Genomic DNA, 22831 nt, shown 5'->3' on the forward strand with positions numbered 1-22831 from the left:
CCGTACTCCCGCTCTCCACGGTAAGCCTGGGAAGTGGGCGCAGGTCTCCTACCTGCCCTTGGCCCACTACCTCCTAGCCCCCCCCCAAGAAATTTTTGGGAATTGCTTACGGGCTTTTCGGGCTTCCGTGCCAGACGCGTTCCCTCATAGCTCCGGTTCCTCTCTCCGGTAGCCTCTGCACTCCCCAGTGCCTCCAGCTGCTCCCATGGCTTTTCGGGCTTCCAGCCACGTCTCCTTGCTGCCTCCTCAAACCACCGCTCCTGGGCTTTAGCTGCCTCCCTCTCTTCCTGAGAACGGCGATTTTCTCCTGCCTTAGCCCAGGGACCTTCTCCATTCATTATCTGCTCCCATGTCCAGAAATCCTTGTTTTTCTCCTGTCCCTTACTCCGTTTATTTTTCCCTTGCCGCTTGGTCTTAGCGTGGTGGGTGATTCTGTAACGGCTGGTGCTCTCCTCATCCTCGGATGAGGTGAGGAGAGAAGGATCTTCAGACCAAAACGCAGCATTTGGGAAATAAGCCATCTTTATTATGAATACGATGGCAAACACGAAACGAAACAAAACACTTTCAAAACTACAAAACAAGAAAACGACGTTGACGAAACCTGAACATAAACTTACATAACTAAACATAAACTTACGTACAGGAAACAGACGACATCGAAACGAAACGAAACAAACAAACGCTACAGTCCCGTGTGGCACGAACATACATACTGACACAGGAGACAATCACCCACAACGAACACTGTGACAACGCCTACCTAAATATGACTCTTTATTAGAGGAACGCCAAACACCTGCCTCTAATTAAGAGCCATACCAGGTAACCCAAAACCAACACAGAAACAGAAAACATAGAATGCCCACCCAACCTCACGTCCTGACCAACTAACACACATAACAACTAACATAAATAGGTCAGGAACGTGACAATTCCATGGGACAAAACTAGGTCCAGAGTATGACTGTGGCAGTGAGTAGGTCCAGAGACATGTTGTGAATATAAAAATCACCAAAAATTAGAATATTATCTGCTATGACTACAAGGTCCGATAGGAATTCAGTGAACTCATTAAAGAACGCTGTATATGGCCCAGGAGGCCTGTAAACAGTAGCTATAAAAAGGGATTTAGTAGGCTGCATAGATTTCATGACTAGAAGCTCAAAAGACAAAAACGTATTCTTTTTTTTGTAAATTGAAATTGAAATTTGCTATTGTAAATGTTAGCAACACCTCCGCCTTAGCGGGATGCACGGAGGATATGGTCACTAGTGTAACCAGGAGGTGAGGCCTCATTTAACACAGTAAATTCATCAGGCTTAAGCCATGTTTCAGTCAGGCCAATCACATCAAGATTATGATCAGTGATTAGTTCATTGACTATAACTGCCTTTGAAGTGAGGGATCTAACATTAAGTAGCCCTATTTTGAGATGTGAGGTATCACGATCTCTTTCAATAATGGCAGGAATGGAGGAGGTCTTTATCCTACTGAGATTGCTAAGGCGAACACCGCCATGTTTAGTTTTGCCCAACCTAGGTTGAGGCACAGACACAGTCTCAATGGGGATAGCTGAGCTGACTACACTGACTATGCTCATGGCAGACTCCACTAAGCTGGCAGGCTGGCTAACAGCCTGCTGCCTGGCCTGCACCCTATTTCATTGTGGAGCTAGAGGAGTTAGAGCCCTGTCTATGTTGGTAGATAAGATGAGAGCACCCCTCCAGCTAGGATGGAGTGCGTCACTCCTCAGCAGGCCAGGCTTGGTCCTGTTTGTGGGTGAGTCCCAGAAAGAGGGCCAATTATCTACAAATTCTATCTTTTGGGAGGGACAGAAAACAGTCTTCAACCAGCGATTGAGTTGTGAGACTCTGCTGTAGAGCTCATCACTCCCCCTAACTGGGAGGGGGCCAGAGACAATTACTCGATGCCGACACATCTTTCTAGCTGATTTACACACTGAAGCTATGTTGCGCTTGGTGACCTCTGACTGTTTCATCCTAACATCGTTGGTGCCGACATGGATAACAATATCTCTATACTCTCTACACTCGCCAGTTTTAGCTTTAGCTAGCACCATCTTCAGATTAGCCTTAACGTCGGTAGCCCTGCCCCCTGGTAAACAGTGTATGATCGCTGGATGAATCGTTTTAAGTCTAATACTGCGGGTAATGGAGTCGCCAATGACTAGGGTTTTCAATTTGTCAGAGCTAATGGTGGGAAGCTTCTTTCCTACTGAAACAGGAAAGGGCTTATCCCAAACTGTTGCCACAAAGTTGGAAGCACAGAATCATCTAGAAAGTCATTGTATGCTGTAGCGTTAAGACTTCCCTTCACTGGAACTAAGGGGCGTAGCCCAAACCATGAAAAACAGCCCCAGACCATTATTCCTTCACCAAATTTTACAGTTGGTACTATCCATTGGGGTAGGTAGCGTTCTCCTGGCATCCGCCAAACTCAGATTCATCCATCGGACTGCCAGATGGTGAAGCGTAATTCATCACTCCAGAGAACTGCTTCCACTGCTCCAGAGTCCAATGGTGGCGAGCTTTACACCACTCCAGCCGATGCTTTGCGTTGCACATGGTGATCTTAGGCTTGTGTGCGACTGCTTGGCCATGGAAACCCATTTCATGAAGCTTCCAATGAACGGTTCTTGTGGTGATGCAGTTTAGAACTCGGTAGTGAGTGTTGCAACTGAGGACAGACGATGTTTATGCACTACACGGTTCAGCATTTGGCGATTCCGTTCTGTGAGCTTGTGTTGCCTACCACTTCGCGGCTGAGCCGTTGTTGCTCCTACACATTTCCACTTCACAATAACAGCACTTACAGTTGACCGGCAGCTCTAGTAGGGCAGAAATTTGACAATCTGACTTATTGGAAAGGTGGCATCCTATGACGTTGCCACGTTGAAAGTCACTGAGCTCTTCAGTACAGGTCATTCTACTGCCAATGTTTGTCTATGGAGATTGCATGGCTGTGTGCTCAATTGTATACACCTGTCAGCAATGGGTGTGACTGAAATAGCGGAATCCACTAATTTAAAGGGGTGTCCACATACTTTTGTAGCGTATTTATCAATACTAATAATTAAACATTGTTTATGGCTTATGTGTAACAGGCCACATTGTTATCAACACCGCATTGTATCTTCATGTTATCCATAGTAACTGAACTGGTAACTACAGTAGCTCATGTGATGGAGTGCCACATGTTTCTATAATGATCCATTACTGCCCGAACTTTGCCTACTGTATGATGTTGTCCTGTTGAGTGGCTTGTTATACCTATATTCTGACACTGTTTTCTCTCACAGCAAAAACTGATCTGGAGGCACAAGAAACACAACTAGAGAACACTCATAAGATGTAAGAATACACCTGATTATATTTTTTCAGCTGTTAGAGCTTCAGTATGATAACATTGTGACAATGATCATTTTGTAAGAACAGCTTACAAAAGGATCAGCTAAGGTCTCTCTTTACTGCGCTTCATCAATGTTTAGATCCCCAGGCTACATGGAACATGTACCTCTACTTATAGATGGCCTTTACTGCGGGTCCTGTGATAGACTGAAGGCGTCCAGTGTCTGGATTGTTTATCCAAGCAGAGACAGAGTAGACAGCGTTGGCTCCAAGCTTCTGTTAACACTAGGCAGGAATGTGTTCCCTCCAAACACCCGGGTATTGATCAAGCACAAAACCAGGGCATTTGTCACTTTCACGTGTGCTCTCTCTTCCTCTATGTATCTTTCTCTCCTGTTTGTCTCTCTCTCACTCTCAAATTCTTCATGTATTTGTCTCTCTCTCTCCCTTTCTTTATGTGTTTGTCTCTCTCTCTCCCTTTCTTTATGTGTTGTCTCTGTCTCTCTCCTTTTCTTTGTGTTTGTCTCTCTCTCTCTCTCTCACGTTATGTGTTTGTCTCTCTCTCTCGCTCTCTCTCTCCCTTTCTTTATGTGTTTGTCTCTCTGTCTCTCCCTTTCTTTGTGTTTGTCTCTCTCTCTCTCTTTCTTTATGTGTTTGTCTCTCTCTCTCCCTTTCTTTATGTGTTTGTCTCTCTCTCTCCCTTTCTTTATGTGTTTGTCTCTCTGTCTCTCCCTTTCTTTGTGTTTGTCTCTCTCTCTCTCACGTTATGTGTTTGTCTCTCTCTCCCTTTCTTTATGTGTTTGTCTCTCTCTCTCCCTTTCTTTATGTGTTTGTCTCTCTGTCTCTCCCTTTCTTTGTGTTTGTCTCTCTCTCTCTCACGTTATGTGTTTGTCTCTCTCTCTCGCTCTCTCTCTTCCTTTCTTTATGTGTTTGTCTCTCTCTCCCTTTATGTGTTTGTCTCTGAGACTTGAGCACAGTCAGATTCATTCCCTTTAAAGGGTGTATAACCTTTTCATCTGGAATGTTATGTGTGGAGGGAGAATATCACTTTATGTTATTGAGTTAGGATAGAATGTGATTGTGCCAGCTAATACATTCTAGTATTTCTTTGTGTTCTGAAATGCCCAATCACCTTTACTTAGCATACTTCCATATCAAGTGTTTTTCTGAAATGCTCTTATTTTTCTAAGATTAACTTGCACATTTCACATATTTATTATAAGCCTACAGGTTTCACAATAACTTAGTGTTTCTGTAATCTACTATTGTAATTTGGGTATTTTGGGTTTGATGTAATGTTTTTGTTCTCTCTATCCTCAGTTTTTTGGAGCTGAGTGTGTTCTTTTCAGTCAAGGCCAAGGCGGGCGAGAAGGAAGTCTCTCCCAACACACTGTTTTCTGTGTGGCATGAGTTCTCCACTGATTTCAAAGATCTTTGGAAGAAGGAAAACAAACTGAGGTTACAGGAGCGGTAAGGATTGGTGCAAGCGGGATTGGTGCAAGCAGTGTTTTGCAGTTATTTTATGTGTGTTGAGTCCATCCTATTCAATGAAAGCCACTCTTTGCTGGGTCTTACTTTGGGGAGGGTTGTACAATATATGTTCTGAACTTCTATAGACCTACCACAGATCGACTGTACGGTACATGTCAAATTTACATGTCTACTTTTACTACTATAGTGCCTTCGGAAAGTATTCAGAGCTTTGACTTTTTCCACATTTTATTACGTTACAGCCTTATTCTAAAATGGATTAGAAAAAAAGAGCAATCTACACACAATACACCATCATGACAAAGCAAAAACAGGTTTTTAGAAATGTTTGCACATTTATTAAAAATAAACCCTTTGCTATTAGACTCGAAATTGAGCTCAGGTGCATCCTGTTTCCATTGATCATCCTTGAGATGTTTCTACAACTTGATTGGAGTCCACTTGTGATAAATTCAATTGATTGGACATGATTTGGAAAGAGACAGACCTGTCTATATAAGGTCCCACAGTTGACAGTGCATGTCAGATCAAAAACCAAGCCATAAGGTCAAAGGAATTGTCCGTAGAGGTCCGAGACAGGATTGTGTGTTTGTATTGTATTTATTATGGATGCTACAAGCTTGGCACACCTATATTTCAGGAGTTTCTCCCATTATTCTTTGCAGATCCTCTCAAGCTCTGTCAGGTTGGATGGGGGCATGTCTGCAGCATTGAAGGTCACCAAGAACACAGCGGCCTCCATCATTCTTAAATGTAAGAAGTTTGGAACTACCAAGACTCTTCCTAGATCTGGCCGCCCGGTCAAACTCATAAATCGGGGAGAAGGGTCTTGGTCAGGGAGATGATCAAGAACCCAAAGGACACTCTGACAGAGCTCTAGAGTTCCTCTGTGGAGATGGGAGAACCTTCCAGAAGGACAACCATCTCTGCAGCACTCCACCAATCAGGTCTTTATGGTAGAGTGGCCAGATGGAAGCCACTCCTCAGTAAAAGGCACATAACAGGCCTAAAGACTCTCAGACCATGAGATGACAAAATTCTCTGGTCTGATGAAACCAAGATTGAACTCTTTGGCCTGAATGCCAAGCATCACATCTCGAGGAAACCTGGCACCATCCCTACGGTGAAGCATGGTGGTGGCAGCATAATGCTGTGGGGATGTTTTTCAGAGGCAGGGACAGTGAGACTAGTCAAGATCGAGAGAAATATGAACGGAGAAAAGTACAGAGGGATCCTTGATGAAAACCTGCTCCAGAGCTCTCAGGACATCAGACTAGGGCGAAGGTTCACATTCCAAAAGGACAATGACCCTAAGCACACAGACAAGACAATGCAGGAGTGACTTCTCGACAAGTTCTGAATGTCCTTGAGTGGCCCAACCAGAGCATGGGCTTGAACCCGATCGAACATCTGTGGAGATACCTGACAATAGCTTTGAAGCAACGCCTGACAGAGCTTGAGAGGATCTGCAGAGAATAATTGGAGAAACTCCCCAAATACAGGTGTGCCAAGCTTGTAGCATCATACCCAAGAAGACTTGATTCTGTAATCGCTGCCAAAGGTGCTTCAACAAAGTACTGAGTAAAGGGTCTGAAAACTTATATAAATGTCATATTTCACTTTTTCACTTTTAATAAATTAGTAAACATTTCTAAAAACCTATTTTTGCTTTGACATTATGGGGTATTGTGTGTAGATTAATGACAAAAAACGATTTAATCAATTTTAGAATAAGGTCTGAATACTTTTCCCGAAGGCACTGTATATCTCCCTGGAACACAATGAACCTACTGTTTCACATTCACCTTCAAGCACACCAAGCACATTACCTTGACAAGCCATGTGAAGTCATCTGTCAGCTTAATGTGAAGAATAAAGCACCTTGACTGAGGTCAAATGTAGTGCACCTTGAGCTCTTCGACTCCCCTTGAAACAATAGAGAATGCTGTGTGTTGTAACAACCAAGGATGCTGAAGCAACCGATCACCATTAATCCCAGAATGCAGTACATGTTTTATGTAATAATCTCGTAGAAGGGAAATGGATCAGACAAACTTACATTTTGATTCATATAGATATACTCATATTTCTATTGAACCTACCCTGTGAGGTCAATATCAAGCAGAAAGTCAGGAGTTGCCATAGATGAGTGTTGAATCTTCAGTGTTGGAATGAATGATCCCCAAACATGAGTTTTCAATAGCATGCATCACATGTTCACTATTAGATCCTATCAGAGTCATTCAAATTCATAGACAAGATAAGAAAGAGAAGGGTTGAAACGACCCAGATCGGTTTCATAACCCCAATAATGAAAAGAACACATGAGCGATTCTGTTAGCTTCCAGTGGTTTGATGGTTTTGGAGATAACATTTGAAAAGTCAACAAATGCTAATTGTTTCGTTCTGCTGGATGTAGATTACATTGTGATATGTATTTGTAAAAATAAAAAGTAATGTCTTGTGTTTTGTTAATTTGCGGGAAATGATTAAAACAAAGTTGTAATCATTACCTATTTGGCCTACCACCATCTAGACAATTGGGAAATGTAGAGCCCCCCCAACCTGACTTACTACAAAGGCATACCAAATTTGGACAAACACGCACACACGTGAATTTACTGGTCTAGAATGTATTTTTTTTACAGTGTGCAGTGTTGAGAGTCAGGCCACTGAATGGTTTAAACCTGTCGCTATCATCACAGTGGATCAGAAAGGGGCTTCTTAAAACATTGGAACTGGTCACCCATAACTTTCTCCTGTATAAACAGCAGAGACCCAAACCTTGCCTGGAAAACCTCACTGCTGAGTTGCCTGACCTTTTACTACTGCAAACATACCTTATCTCCATTTCTAGGAGAAGGTACATTTCAAATGCAAGCGTGTGTATATTACAAATGCATGGCTGAAACTAGTGGTGTCTTTTCAGACTGAAAACGGCCGAGGAGGTTTTCAAACAAGCCAGAGAGAAGGTCTCGTACAGCGTCAAACCCAAACAGTCCTCTGGAATAGTGAGTTCTCTTTAAGTCTCTTTTTCCTCTTTCCTAACCCCTTTTCTCCTAACCGCTTTCTGTATATCTTCTGACTCCTTATTCCTCATAAAATACAGATGTAGGAACTTAATTTGACCTTTACTGTCATAGAAAATAATCCTGCAGCAATAGGATTTTAATGAATAGTCGATTTATGTAAATCACGAAGCTCATCTGCATGGGAAATTCTCAACAACAAAGGAGTGATCAAATTAAGATCCTACATCTGTATTTTCCCCCTTCTCACTCCTCGTTTTTAAAATCTCTGTAGAAATCCCCCCTCCACCCCCGTCACCACTTTATTTTAGTGTCAAAATGCGGGGGTGAATTCATTTATGTGCTCCATTGTAATGTCTGAAACTCACTTCCATCTGTTTTTATTCCACAGAAAGCCAAACTCGGTCAGAAGATCTGAGCCAATGGACTGGAGAAGTCTTACCCAGGAAAAGTTTGCACAAGTGAGATCAACACAATCTGATATGTCTTTTTAGTCATTGTATTTAAAAATATGTTATGTTCTTTTCTTTTTTTAATAGTTTATTTCTGTCATCCAACTGGTTATACATGTAAGTATGCCCAACAGGTTGTTACCTTGTTGGAAAGTTTGATATTAACACGGTACCATGCTTTGGCGCAATCTGTCAATGAGAGATTTCTCCCAAGTCCAAAGAAAGTATTGTGCTGTCCAATGTAAGTATTGTAGAATTAATCAAACAGTTAATTATTTTTGGACAGATGCCATTTTAATGAGAACTGCATCGTTTTACAGTGCGACACACATGTTCTGGTATCCAGCCTATCCCCTGTAGCATTTGATAGAAGACACCAGTTAATACAATCATGTTTCAATAAGCCATTTCTATCCATCCCTGCACTGCCTTCCAGTATAAAAAGGAGTACAAGAGTGAGCTTGTATATATATTTGCTTACCAGACAGCAAGTCAAGTGCCTTTATAGCACACTGAGCTAGTTAATGACAAATGAGCCAATTCAATTAATCTACATTACAATACAACCTGTATGGAAACCATACCTGCTTAGTGAAAACTTGCATTGTGACAATCATCAGTTTATCATACACTGTAGTTTCATAGAAGGATGATACGTGATGTACAGTTGTAGTTTATGCAATAAATCATGAACTTAACCATGACTTGAGTTTAGCTTACTAAGGTATTTAGTACCAAGGTATTTAGTAGGTCATGAGGGTTTCACATCATCCTCTATTGTTTTTTATTATGGAACCATAGCTACATATTGAAATAATATTATTCAGTGAGTAATACTGATGTAAAATACAAGTTTAAAAAATAACCTTATCCACATTACATGTAAAATGATATGCAATCTGTATGTGACATATCCTGTATGATTTGTACGTTTGAATTGTTTTCCTGTTCTATGTTCTGTATGAGCCTTGTAGAGCTTTTGGTGACTGTGTACCCATTTGCAATAACGCCTTTGTTCCTGATAAAATACTATTTATTGAAGATGAATCATCCTCAAAGTCTTTTTCTGAATAGTTGTTGAGCCTATTCTTCTCAACCAACATTAGTCAACCATATCCTTTAATGCCACGACATTGTTTGCATTCAGACCACACAGATGTTTCACATGAAATAGATTTTATATATATACTTATCCATTGACATATACATATATATTTATAGTACAACAGTTATACATGAAAATAATAATATAATTTCTTTAGCTAGCTTGATATTTGTGTGAATTATTTCACAGGTGGCTCTTAAATCCACAGGCAGATACTTAGACAGACTAGGTTATTTTTTCTCAGTCTGAAGCCCTATTGGCTGGACAGTTCCCCCAGGTAAGCCCAGTCCACAGCATGCCATAGACAGCTTAAGAGCTCCACTTTCAGTCTAGAACTTGGTGCTGTGTTTATGGTTTTATATGTCCCAACTGTCCCAAAGGCCAGCTGGAAGGGGCCATCAGTCCATGGCCATAGGTAAGGTAATATTACAAGTTTGTATAGAGTCAAAGGACCCAGTTGTTTTATATGACTGACTGTGTTGAACTGAAACATGTCTGTGCTTCAGTTGGTGTTGTGCAATGCATCCATTTATGTCTGCAATTTGTAGTTTTCACCATAGCTGTCCATATAGTCAAAGGGCTAATAGATCGTCCACTCTGTACTACCAGTACCTGTAGGGTTCATTTTGTGTGACCAGTAGACCTGTGTACAAAGTGATAATGCAGAATAGTCCAATATAGGGGAGAGGTACTACTAGCTTGTCCCCTGTCATGTCTGCGCTATTCATGTTCATGTTAACGTTCACTTTCACAGTCACATTAGTGTCCATGGTGACTGTCATGGTCTGGTTCCAAAGAATTCCTCACAGTTTTCCGTTACCACTCACATCCACCGACATACAGCGACACTGTTTGACACGCTGCACCTTGCGATGGCGAAAGGCTGGTTGCAGCCCCGGACAGTCCAGCTGCACAGTGAGCTGGGTGATGCGGTGCGGCCTGCAGAAGGAACAGGACTGGAAGGGCTCTTGGGCCTTGTTGTGGTTCTTCCGGCCGGACCCCGGGCCTTGATTTGAACTAGGGCTCATGTGGCGGGGGATGTAGAAGGAGTTACACTGGCCATAGCAGAAGCGGTTGACCACCGTACGACTCCGACAGCCCTCCTCGCTCACCGTCTGGCGGAGGGGTTGTGTCTTGCACCAGTCACGTCGGAGGTACCGGCGCTCCGTGACCACCAGGGCCTCCCGACTTGACGAAAGAACTTCAGGTTTCCGCGGCAACAGGCGCTGACGCTCCGACAGGTTGCCTTTGGTCTTGAAAAGTGAGGGGATGGAGCCCTGGGGGCGGGGCTTTCTGGTGTCTGTGGCAACGCAGAGCACCCCAGCCAGTAGGACCGGCAGAGTGATTCTCCAAAACATTCTGGGAAAAATTAGACAGAAAGGTTAGTTTCAGTGCTACAAAACTAAGATTGAGCCTTGTACATAAACAGTGACTATACTGTGACTAGAATGTATTGGTTTAAGAATGTAGCGAGGTTGAGTCTACTGGGTATGTCTCAATCCTGAAGCTATTCCAGTGTAACAGCACTCCGTCTGTGTGTGTATGCTTTGGTGTTTAGCCTATGTATGTGTGTGAATGTTCACATGTCATATTGAATTTCCCCCTCCTCTTCACTCTGCCCTTTAAGGCATCATTGAGTTAATCAATCGATCATCTTGTCAACGTCTGTGTCAATACTTATATTTGCTTTCTTCTCAGCTACAGAACTCTTCCAAAAATAAACATGTCTTGCCATCAAAGGAAACCCTTAAACACCCATAACGAGAAAAGGAAGTTGATTTTATTGGTCTCGTCGCCGGGTAAAATAATTAGGGCTTTGCTTACTCTAGTCATGAACTATGCCGCAGATATGTAAACATGCATTAGCAGGCCCATCTGAATGTTATTAGGGGAGGAGAAGAGTACCCTGTGGGTCTCCATTCCCACTCTGTGACCAAGCCCTAAGCCCTAAACTCTATGAGCACTATAAACTGCTCTGTCTGTGTCTCTCTCCACACTGCCGACTGGCAGATGTGAGACCGAGATGAAACTCTCCATAAACACACACATAAACACATGCATAAACGCTCACACACACATACAATTCACAATGGAATCCAAAAAAAAGTTGTTTAGAATTTGTCTTTCTGATTTCTACTGGGAAAAGGAAGTATGCTTTAAGTTGAATACCTTTGTAGGGAAAGAAAATTACTGGTATGTATCTGTATTAATGCCAGTACAATTTGTCAATCACTCAAATCTTTGCAACAGATGTTGTTCTTGAATTGCATATACAGTATAAAGTAAGAATTCTGAATGCGGACCAAAAGCCCTCCAAAGCCATTGGCTGCTCCAATTCCCTGAAAGACTTCTTTGCTGTGCAAATTGTGCATCCCTTCTCCATTTCCTGGAAGTGGGACAACACAATTGGACGTAGTACAATGACTTTATCATGATCCACTTTGGATTTCTGTCTCTGTTTAGTTTCTGCTCTTGACCCTGGGTCATGGCGCTCTGCCCTGTTAACCTCTCTGTCTCAATGAAACTGTCCCAATGTTCACAGTAATCTATTGGGCAGCTGTGTCTATGATCAGAAAGTAATGAATTATAGAACAGCCGAGCCAGGAACCATGAGGATGGTGGAGGGCTAGGTACTGAGGAACCATGAGGGTGGTGGAGGGCTAGGTACTGGTATACCCAGGAACTATGAGGATGGTGGAGGGTTTAGAGAAGAGGACTGAATGGATGGTGGATGATGGTGGTCATGAGAAGGACAAGGGGGAGTTAAACTTCACCTCTTCAGTGTCTTCCAGAGCAACTGATGTGTGATAAGAATGTTTACATAATTCATGCATTGATGTCAGTAGGAGATTTCTGTGAAAGTTCAAGTTACGCACGACTAAGTCTGGCTCAACTCTATCATAAGGACACATCTCTTACACACACACACACTTGACCACACAGTGTCAAACGTAATGATGATGTTTCCTTCTGTCCCCACTGCATCTCAATGTCATGACCCTCCTCCATCATTCAATGATCTACTCACCAGTTAAACAAATGCATTTGTCCCTAAAAACGTCCAGTGACTACTGATCAGAATGGATGAACTCAATCCAACACAGCGGGCTTCCTGCAAAGTTTTCCCTCTCTATTTCCCCTTCATTAGTTAAGAAGACTAGCCCAGGTCTGGTGAGTTTAAAGGCCCTAGGGGTTGGAGGGATATCCTGACTGTGTACACAGCAGATGACAGATATGTTATACAGTCAGTGCTTCAGTCCTTCTCCACTTCCAAACTTTGCCTAAGTATGATACAGACGACCCTGCCAGCTATCGTCATCAATCTCCCAGCAAGACAAATTGCGGTTTGGAGGTTGGGGGGGAAGTGGGGGGATAATGATAGTGTACAGAGAGACTGTTGGAAAACAAAACAAACTCTTTAGCCCTGACTTTACTGCTTGCGGCCCCCCTCATCCACCCCCCTGACTCTCTCTCTCACCAATCATCATAGAGTCTGAGCCGGAGGGAGACTGTGGTTTTTGTATTATCGGTGAGACAGAGCTGAACTGGACCATGCTATCTGTCCACTTACAGGGCCACTGCATGTTGTATCACAACCACAAATACCAGGCTCTATACGCTTGAATGAACCGTCTCAGACCTCAGGTCTACAAATAATGGACTCCAAAAACAAAACTGGGATAGCCATCTCCCAGAGTAAGAATTGCCAATGGCAACTTGAGCTTTACTGACCGCAGTGGGCGGCTACACTTGGATGAACTTTCCGTCTGCACCAAAGTACCAGCGTCTCTATCGTAGCAGATCAACCATGTTAGGCCAAGGGTTCTTCAATAATGCAATCTGCTAATTATTCAGTCAATAAGCTCAAAGCCGTACCTTCCACATGGGCCCTGAGATAAAGTGTTAGCAATGACAAGAACAGGATAACTGACGTCAATTATTGTATTCAATTCAACAGGCCAAAGCTCACACACAGAAAACAAAACGCTGTGTTTTTACATGAAGGCAATTATTTTAGAAATCATTATCTCCATTTGTGGCTTGCATTTCCCCAAACTGTCCTCCTCTGGCTCATTAACTGTGAAAATGTCCATTTTGAGGAGCTTGGGTTGAATGTGTCCAACGACAACATGCCCCTGAGCTGTTTGGACAGCCATTTGTCACCACAATCCATTTTCATAATTACTGCCAGCTGAGAGATGCTCTACTGGTCTCCAAGTCTCCAGCAGTTAGGAGAGGCACTTTGCTCTCCATCCCCCTCGTTATTAGTAGAGATATTTACCACGCACTTAACAGTACACACACAGAGTGAGAGCAACATATTGTAGAGAATGACCGGGCAGGGAAGTAAACCCGGCTTGCTGGCCTGAAAGTCTAACACCCTACACATCGCACCAATAGGGTTAACCCACATGGTGGGAATTGTAAGGTGGCTCATATAGGGCCCGATTCTAATTTAGGAAATTACGCCTTTCTCGCGCACGCCTTTCCTACCCACTTCTCACCAGTTGGTATTACCTTATGAAGTTGAGTAACGGGCTTTGCAGGCGTTGTTCCCTTGCGCACGCTGGATAAATGTAATTCAACTGCTGAAAACACTCTCAATCGTTTGCCAACACATTTTCTCTAGGAGTTTTCATTCAATAGGGTTTTCAGTACATTTATCGTAAGCCGTCCCTTTAAATACTGTGTATCTTTAATTAGGTACACAGTATTTCTGCCACCTCTGGCCTCTTGGCCCTCCCAACCCTACGGGATGGCAGCTCCCGCTCAGCCCAGTCCAAGCTCTTCTCTGTCCTGGTACCTCAATGGTGGAACTAGCTTCCCGGTTAAGCTAGGACAGCAGAATCCCTGCCCATCTTCCGAAAGCACCTGACCCTCCAGTAGGGGTTGAACAATAATAATAATCATATAAATCTACCCTAATCCTCACTAATCATGGAACTGTATATCAACCGCCCAGTCGTTGTGAACTGTGCGTCAGGCTCCAGGTGGAACCTGCTACAGTAGGTGTGGTCTGAGTTCCATAATGATTCAAATAGGCTACATGTTCCAAATTACTGCACAACGTCATCCTAATATCATGCACTAATAGCGACCCTCAGGAACAACTTGGACATGACAGAGAAAAGAAAGGTCAACGGAATGGAATGATGCAAAATGTAAACTACAAATTGAAGAAAACAAACACTAAAGTGACAGTTATAAATGTGTGTGGGTATTACTGATGGTGGCTCCCAATAATGGCTAATATTTAATATGATACAAATTGTATAATAAAAATGAGAAATTCAAAAAATCAACTCGGCAGATTCAGGTCTAAAAGAAACCTACAGCTTGGGTGTACTCATACTCATTTAGCTCTTAACAATAGCTCTTAAACACGTATAAATTGCAGTGCAACGAGAATGTTATTTCAATCGCAAAGTAAAGGCTTTTTCCACTTGGAACCGGCAGGTTCGCTCGACGTTATTCATGGTTTCATTTGCTTGTAAAGGCGGTGGAATTATGAAGGAATTATATCAAAATATGGTTCATCTGTATACACACCTTCATGTCTTAGATTTCCACCCTGAGCGAATAGCAGGTGAATAGCATGCTAAATGCATTGTTCCAATATTACAAACACACAGTGTTCGGAAATTTAAATCTAATATTAATTAACAAAGAGCTCTTTGGATTAAACTGGAAATAGAGTGTGGGGAAGGGTTTATATCAAAGGGTTTATATTAGGACAAAGATGTGTCCTGCCTAAATCCTCTTTGGAATCAGAGCTATCAGTCCAAGGTGGAGCCGTCACCAGAGCGGTGAATCGGATCAGAAGCCAAGCTCACTACTCACACAACGCTTACACACGCAAACTCTCACCCACACATGTAATTAATCTGTCTCTCACATATTCACAAGTCCCGTTAATACCTGCTTCTAACTTGCATAATTATTCCTGATATTTTCCACATTCTGATTGTGCCCACATTTTTAGACAGGTGTAGACAATCAAAAGACACATCGTGATCTGATTGTGATCAGATCATCCTGTCCACCTCTAGAGGAAGTCAAACATGCATGGTGTCTGGATATCTTACAAGTGTAGACAGATCTGGACAGAGAAACCATTTAAATCATTATTATTCCGCTCTCTGAAAGCATTGACAGGTGGCACTATTGACTGACTACATCACTATGTATCTTACAATGAATAAATACATATTATTTTGAAAGAATATCTGTGAAATGTGCGTAAAGGAAGGGACCAGGAAATCTGGTCACAATGCACAGTGGACGGATATCAGACACATTTTAATACCATTTGTAGCCACATATCTGGAAATGTGGGCACAATCAGAATTTAGACAAGATCAGGCCAAGGACCCATGTTAGCACCAGGTATAAAAAAAGGCTACAGTCTCCCTTACACACTGATGGATTTACACTGTGACACAAAGTTACATTCTTACCTTAATGCTATAGCTTCTCCCACATCTACACACGCCAAATCATTTATCACTAATACAGTCTTTCATTCATTAGCCAAATCAACAATCACCCACACATCCATTAACTCACTGAAAGCACTCACTTCCATAAACATTCAGGAAAATGCTTCCTGTGATTGAATCTCACCCTCTATACCTGTTGCTCTCCAGCCTGAACAACTGACCAGCCACCAAGACTACTGTATGAACAGAAGGAGGAAGACAGTGACTGTACCTCTTGCCACCGTGTCCCAGGACAGTGGGGTGACCCTGTCTCAGTTAGGGGTAGCTGTCCACCCTTACTGGTCCTGTAGAGGGAATCCTGGTGTTGGTTTCCATTGGAACAGCAGGGGTTCCTGAGGTGGACTTTCAGCTGAGTGTCCCAAGGTCTGTGGTCCTGTTTCTCTCCACCGAGTCTGTATCTTTGAGTTTATTAATAATCCATATTTATCTCAAAATATGTACATATCTCTTTCTCCTCTCTTTGTAATCTGTCTTTCTATGCCATTGGTTTTCTGTGTCTCAGTATTCTAGTTCGGTGTCTCTGTGTGTTTCCAGCTGGGTTTGGAGTCTCACTTCTGCTTCCCCCTAGACATAGATGGGGGATTTCTATTGGCTCTGATCACAACATGAATCAAACCAAGCCTCACCTCTCACCCATACCCTCTCTGTTTCTCTGCATACTTATCCTCCCTCCTCTTTCCACAAACATACTCACTGCTGACTCTCCACTCTTGGAATCCCCTGTCAGTCTTGCTCACTCCCTCTTCCCTTCTTCACTCTATCACTCCCTCTCGTACTCTGAAACCCCAAATCCCTCTTGCTCTCCCACTATCGCCCCCTTCACGCAATTTCCTCACTCACTTTCCCTGCCTCTCCCTCACTTTCATACTAATCTCTCTCTCTCTCTCCACCGTTCTTCTCCCTTGGCCACAAGGTGGGTTCAATGATTAGGTGTTCCAGTACCACTGAAAGCCTTCAACACACCACCAAAGAAACAAAGACCAGTTCAAGGAAACTTTTATCTGACACATCCATCTCAGCTCTCTCTGAGACTCTCATAAGACCACAACACATTGTTCCTTTTTCCCAAACATGGGTGTGTGAAATCACATAATCCATAAATCATTCTTACTCCTTCCTACTCACATGTCAACAGGACCCTTTGAAATTGCCATTCCCATTATTTTGGTTTAGGTATAAAGAAGAAAGACAATGATGTTCTGGGAACTGGAACTGAGACAAAAAACACTGGCTGTCATTCACCGTCAAAGATCTGAAACATCCGCAAAAAAAACTTCACTGTCTAAACAATTACCATTTGATCCTACCAGTAGAGAATAGCAGGAAACTATAGCAGCTGAATTCAAGCCTCAGTCTTTGTCCATACTGTGACTAATATCTTAAGTCATGGTTTCTCATGGCTTAAATATACTGACTGGCCTGAACTGACAAGGTTATGTTTTGTAAAACTCTGTTAGTGATATTCGCCATTAAGCCTTAGGGCTCAATTCACTTCGTAGGGCAGAACACCCACGCTCTGATGCGATATAGTGCGACATAGGCAATGTTCCTGCCTTTCGTGGAAATTGCATTCACGATAAATGCTGCATATGTCGGCTCAATCGGAAATGACCTTTCAATTTCAATCGCGCTATAAAGCAGATCTTCAGCGCTACTGATTGAATCGAGCCCTTAGCGCTTTAGAAATGTAAAGGTAATTTCTGATTGAGCAGACATACGCAGCGTTTACCGGGAATGCAGTCTCCGCTAAAACGGGGAAATTGCCTTTAAATTTTAATCACACTAACGCTGAACTTCCTCGATACGGATTGAATAGAGCCCTTACTTTTTGTGGTAGCATATTTTGTACAGTATAATAAATGTCTAAATTGCTAACAAATAACACATTTGAACAAAATCAACAAACAAAGCATTATTTTTCGCAAATGTACAACTTATTCCCTTAAATTATAGTAAAATAAGCGAAGAGCAGTTCTAATCTAACGGATACCCAAAACTACAGTATGTTTTGCTCTGTTAAATCTACCACCATCTAGTGGCAACACCTAAACTGCAGATGACAGTCTGTGCCCTGAGCAGACAGATCAGTGAGAATAATCATGAGCTATAACAATGACTCCAGATCAGTATGTTCATCTACTCCTTGCTAGTCATTACAACATGTATTGATTCATTACCAGGACAGTAAAAACAGATAAAGGGACAACTTTAATACATTTTTAAGTGTCTTTAAATATGGTATAAAAATAAATGCAGGAGAGAGTAACAAAGAAGTGCGTTCTACAGAAGACAAAAGACAGCAGCTTGAATGAGACTTTACACATGTAATGAAAACTGTGCTAATTACTGTAGTGCAATAAAAGCAATGCAAAATAAACATAATAATTTATATATATGCATACTGCACAACACTTCCCTTAGCGTGACAAAAGTAGGTGTGATTACAGATCGTGAACTGTATAATAATAATATTTTGATTAGATTTTACTGTTAAGCTGTCGTTTCTCTCTGACATCATTAGCTCAGCTGGAGAGGAACACGCGTGTCCATCAGATATGGTGGAAGTAACTGGACACTGACTTTCTGTAAAGGCATTATCCAGTCTCAATGTCTGTCCTAAAATGCCTACCTGTCCCAAAATGAATGTCCTCGCCAATAGTAGATATAGATCAGGTAAAAGAAATAACAAGCCTTCTTCTTGGACATGCAACATCTGATGTACTGCCCAGCTCATCGTCTGAGTGGAAAGCAGATGGCGATGACGTAGAAATGACGTAGAAATGACGTAGAAATGACGTAGAAATGGTCCTCCTCTATATTGCAGAGTGGCTGTATTTTAGCATGATGGCACAAGGTTGGTCAGCCTCTTTGATGTAAGGGATTTCCCCTGGGAGAAGAAGAGGGATGGAGAAAGAGAAAGAAGGAGAATAAGATCAATTGTCTACTGTAATCTAATATCCACTCTAATATCCTCCTGTAATCTAGCGTGTGGAAATGTCTGTGCAGAGTGAGAGTTCTACCTGGTATGAAAGTGCGTAATGTCTGGATTATACTGACATCCTATGGGCATCAAGTGTACAACATGATTTTTCATCATACTGTGTTATTGTGTTATACTGTATGTCAGACATGCTGTAGGTTCCTTCATCTGAGTAAAGTTCACTCATTGAATACAGTTTACATCAAGAGCTGTCAAAAGAGCTGTCTCCATGCAAAAATGTGAGGGAGAACACAGAGAGGATGAAAGTCAGTGAGATGAGCAACCACATGCAATTTACTGTAACACTCTGCACTGAGTTTTGAAATTATTACCTGGATGTAAAATCCTTCAAAACAAGTTCTTACTTTTCTGTGGGGACAAGGAGAGAACACAGAATGAGGGAGGACATTTTGGCAGGTTGGTTTCAGGGACCAAAATGTGAGACATGCAGGAGAGGTCACATGCCTCTGTCCTCTAACAGCTCAGCTGACTCCTCTAAAAGCTGGATTCAATCTGCATTGCAGAAGCATCACGGACGATCCACGTTAGAGCTTTATTGAAATTTAAAGGCAATGTTCCCACGTTCGCGGAGACTGCATTCATAGTAAACGCTGCATACAGCTGAAGTCGGAGGTTAACATACACCTAGGGTGGAGTCATTAAAACTTGTTTTTCAACCACTCAACAAATGTCTTGTTAACAAACTATAGTTTTGGCAAATCGGTTAGGACATCTACTTTGTACATGACACAAGTAATTTTTCCAACAATTATTTACAGACAGATTATTTCACTTTTAATTCACTGTATCACAATTCCAGTGGGTCAGAAGTTTACATACACTAAGTTGACTGTGCCTTTAAACAGCTTGGAAAATTCCAGAAAATAATGTTATGGCTTTAGAAGCTTATGTTAGGCTAATTGACATCATTTGAGTCAATTGGAGACCTGTACCTGTGGATGTATTTCAAGGCCTACCTTCAAAAATCAAAAGAAATCAGCCAAGACTTCAGAAAAAAAATTGCAGACCTCCGCAAGTCTGGTTCATCCTTGGGAGCAATTTCCAAATGCCTGAAGGTACCACGTTCATCTGTACAAACAATAGTACGCAAGTATAAACACCATGAGCCCAAGCAGCCGGCATACCGCTTAGGATGGAGATGCGTTCTGTCTCCTAGAGATGAGCGTACTTTGGTGCGAAAAGTGCAAATCAATCCCCGAACAACAGCAAAGGACCTTGTGAAGATGCTGGAGGAAACGGGTACAATAGTATCTATATCCACAGTAAAACGAGTCCTATATTGACATAACATGTAAGGCCGCTCAGCAAGGAAGAAGCCACTGCTCCAAAACCGCCATAAAAAAGCCAAAGCCAGGTTTGCAACTGCACATGGGGACAAAGATCGTACTTTTTGGAGAAATGTCCTCTGGTCTGATGAAACAAATATAGAACTGTTTGGCCATAATGACCATTGTTATGTTTGGAGGAAAAAGGGGGAGGCTTGCAAGCTGAGGAACACTATCCCAACCGGGAAGCACGGGGGTGGCATCATTATGTTGTGGGGGTGCTTTGCTGCAGGAGGGATTGGTGCACATCACAAAATAGATGGCATCATGAGGGTGAAAAAGGATGTGGATATATTGAAGCAACATCTCAAGACCTCAGTCAGGAAGTTAAATCATGGTCGCAAATGGGTCTTCCAAATGGACAATAACCCCAAGCATACTTCCAAAGTTGTGGCAAAATGGCTTTAGGACAACAAAGTCAAGGTATTAGAGTGGCCATCACAAAGCCCTGACCTCAATCCTATAGAAAATTTGTGGGCAGAACTGAAAAAGCGTGTGCGAGCAAAGAGGCCTACAAACCTAACTCAGTTACACCAGCTCTGTCAGGAGGAATGGGCCAAAATTCACCCAACTTATTGTGGGAAGCTTGTGGAAGGCTACCCAAAACGTTTGACCCAAGTTAAACAATTTAAAGGCAATGCTACCAAGTGGATGTAAACTTCTGACCCACTAGGAATGTGATTAAAGAAATAAAAGCTGAAATAAATCATTCTCTCTGCTATTATTCTGACATTTCACATTCTTAAAATAAAGTAGTGAGCCTAACTGACCTAAAACAGGGAATTTGTACTAGGATTAAATGTCAGGAATTGTGAAAAACGTTTAAATGTATTTGGCTGAGGTGTATGTAAACTTCCGACTTCAACTGTATGTGGGCTCAAGGAAATTACCTTTACATTTTAACGCGGATCTTCTGCGATACAGATTAAATCCAGCCTTAAATTTCAGAGGAGTTAACAAATGCAACATTGTGTATCAAACTACACAAAAACATGATTTCACAAGAATAATAAACCAATATGTGTAGGTTATATCCAGATATACTTGTGCTCCTATTGCATCTAAGTCTTGAAATGGAATGATGAATGTCTAACTACCATTGTTGAATAAATATTTGTTTATTATTTAACGTCTGATTAATCAGTTAATCATGAAATATACAGTGCCTTTCAGAAAGTATTCACACCCATTGATTTTTTCCCACATTTTGTTGTGTTACAGCCTGCATTTAAAATGGATTAGATGGAGATTTTTTGTCACTGGACTACACACAATACCCCATAATGTCAAAATGGAATTATGTTTTTAGAAATGTTTACAAATTAATTAAAAACCAAAAACTGAAATGTCTTGAGTCAATAAGTAGTCAACCCCTTTGCTATGGCAAACCTAAATAAATTCTGGAGTAAAAATGTCCCTATCAAGTCACATAATAAGTTGCATTGACTCACTCTGTGTGCAATAATAGTGTTTAACATTATTTTTTGAATGACTACCTCATCTCTGTTCCCCACACATACAATTATCTGTAAGCTCCCTCAGTCGAGCAGTGAAATTCAAACACAGATTCAACCACAGACCAGGAAGACCAGGGAGGTTTTTCAATGCCTCTCGGAAAAGGGCACCTATTGGTAGATGGGTAAAAAAAAAAAAAAAGCAGACATTGAATATCCCTTTGAGCGTGGTGAAGTTATTAATGGTGTCTCAAGACACCCAGTCACTGTAAAGATACAGGCGTCCTTCCTAACTCAGTTGCCGGAGAGAAAGGAAACCACTCAGGGATTTCACCAATGGTGACTTTAAAACAGTTACAGAGTTTAATGGCTGCGATAGGAGACAACATTGTAGTTATCTACAATACTTACCTAATTGACAGAACAGAATAAAAATATTCCAAAACATGCATCCTGTTTGCAACAATTCAGGCTGTAACACAACGAAATGTGGAATAAATCAAGGGGTATGAAAACTTTCTGAAGACACTGTATAGGCTAATTTCTCAAATGAAACACAATAATTCCTTTAACAAAGTCTTAGAAAAGCTTACTTGGTGCTATAACTGCAACATAAAAGTCAAAAAGGAAGGAAAGGAGAGGCACAGTATATGTTGACAAGGCCCTGAAAAAGATGGTCATGAAACGTCACCATGCCCGTGTCCAGGGGAGGTGAGGGAGGGAAGGAGAGAGTGATAAAGCAGTGGATACGCTTTATCTGAACAGGCCCGTTGGTTGACCAGAAAAACCCATGTCCTCTTACCACATTTCGAGTGAATTTCTCAAATGAAGTTCTGCGGTCCTGAATGCCTCCATACTTAACAAAAAAAAAGACGAAAAAGAAAGGGAAAGCCAGAAAAGAAGGACAGAGCTGAAACCAAAACGTGAAGTAATGGGAAACAAACTAAACTGTGAGGAGAGGCCCTTTGAAAAAGAATAGCGAAGATAAGGATATGCTGATGTGATTATGATGAGAATTATACAGTGATACGTGACATAACACAAAACATAAGCCAAATCATAGAAAATCATGAATGAACTATCATGTTAATTATAAACTGGCT

General features: G+C 41.8%; 3 protein-coding genes across 5 annotated transcripts in view; 1 reads left to right on the forward strand and 2 right to left on the reverse strand.

Moving 5' to 3' along the window:
* Nucleotides 1–9390, forward strand: part of fmn2a (formin 2a) — a 65990-nt gene extending 56600 nt beyond the window's left edge. For both annotated transcript variants that reach the window (XM_055902536.1, XM_055902537.1), the window contains exons 15-18: nt 3323–3374; nt 4692–4841; nt 7792–7873; nt 8283–9390. In XM_055902536.1, coding sequence (XP_055758511.1) covers nt 3323–3374; nt 4692–4841; nt 7792–7873; nt 8283–8309 — 311 coding nt within the window. In that variant the 3' untranslated portion in view covers nt 8310–9390. The remainder of the gene's footprint in view (nt 1–3322; nt 3375–4691; nt 4842–7791; nt 7874–8282) is intronic.
* A 112-nt stretch (nt 9391–9502) lies between these two features.
* On the reverse strand, nt 9503–18046 carry LOC129836417 (gremlin-2-like). Its single transcript, XM_055902541.1, has 2 exons — nt 16160–18046; nt 9503–10807 (listed from the first exon to the last, which is right to left on the reverse strand). The coding sequence occupies exon 2, from the start codon at nt 10804–10806 to the stop codon at nt 10252–10254; it is 555 nt and encodes a 184-aa protein (XP_055758516.1). The 5' UTR covers nt 10807; nt 16160–18046; the 3' UTR covers nt 9503–10251.
* Nucleotides 18047–18137: 91 nt separating this feature from the next.
* LOC129836416 (regulator of G-protein signaling 7-like) overlaps nt 18138–22831 on the reverse strand; it is a 53721-nt gene continuing 49027 nt past the window's right edge. For both annotated transcript variants that reach the window (XM_055902538.1, XM_055902539.1), the window contains 2 exons: nt 19261–19297; nt 18138–18835 (listed from right to left, as the gene is read on the reverse strand). In XM_055902538.1, the coding sequence (XP_055758513.1) occupies nt 19277–19297 (21 nt within the window). In that variant the 3' untranslated portion in view covers nt 18138–18835; nt 19261–19276. The remainder of the gene's footprint in view (nt 18836–19260; nt 19298–22831) is intronic.

The sequence above is a fragment of the Salvelinus fontinalis genome, chromosome 37, assembly GCF_029448725.1.
Source record: "Salvelinus fontinalis isolate EN_2023a chromosome 37, ASM2944872v1, whole genome shotgun sequence".
Taxonomy (NCBI): Eukaryota; Metazoa; Chordata; class Actinopteri; order Salmoniformes; family Salmonidae; genus Salvelinus; species Salvelinus fontinalis.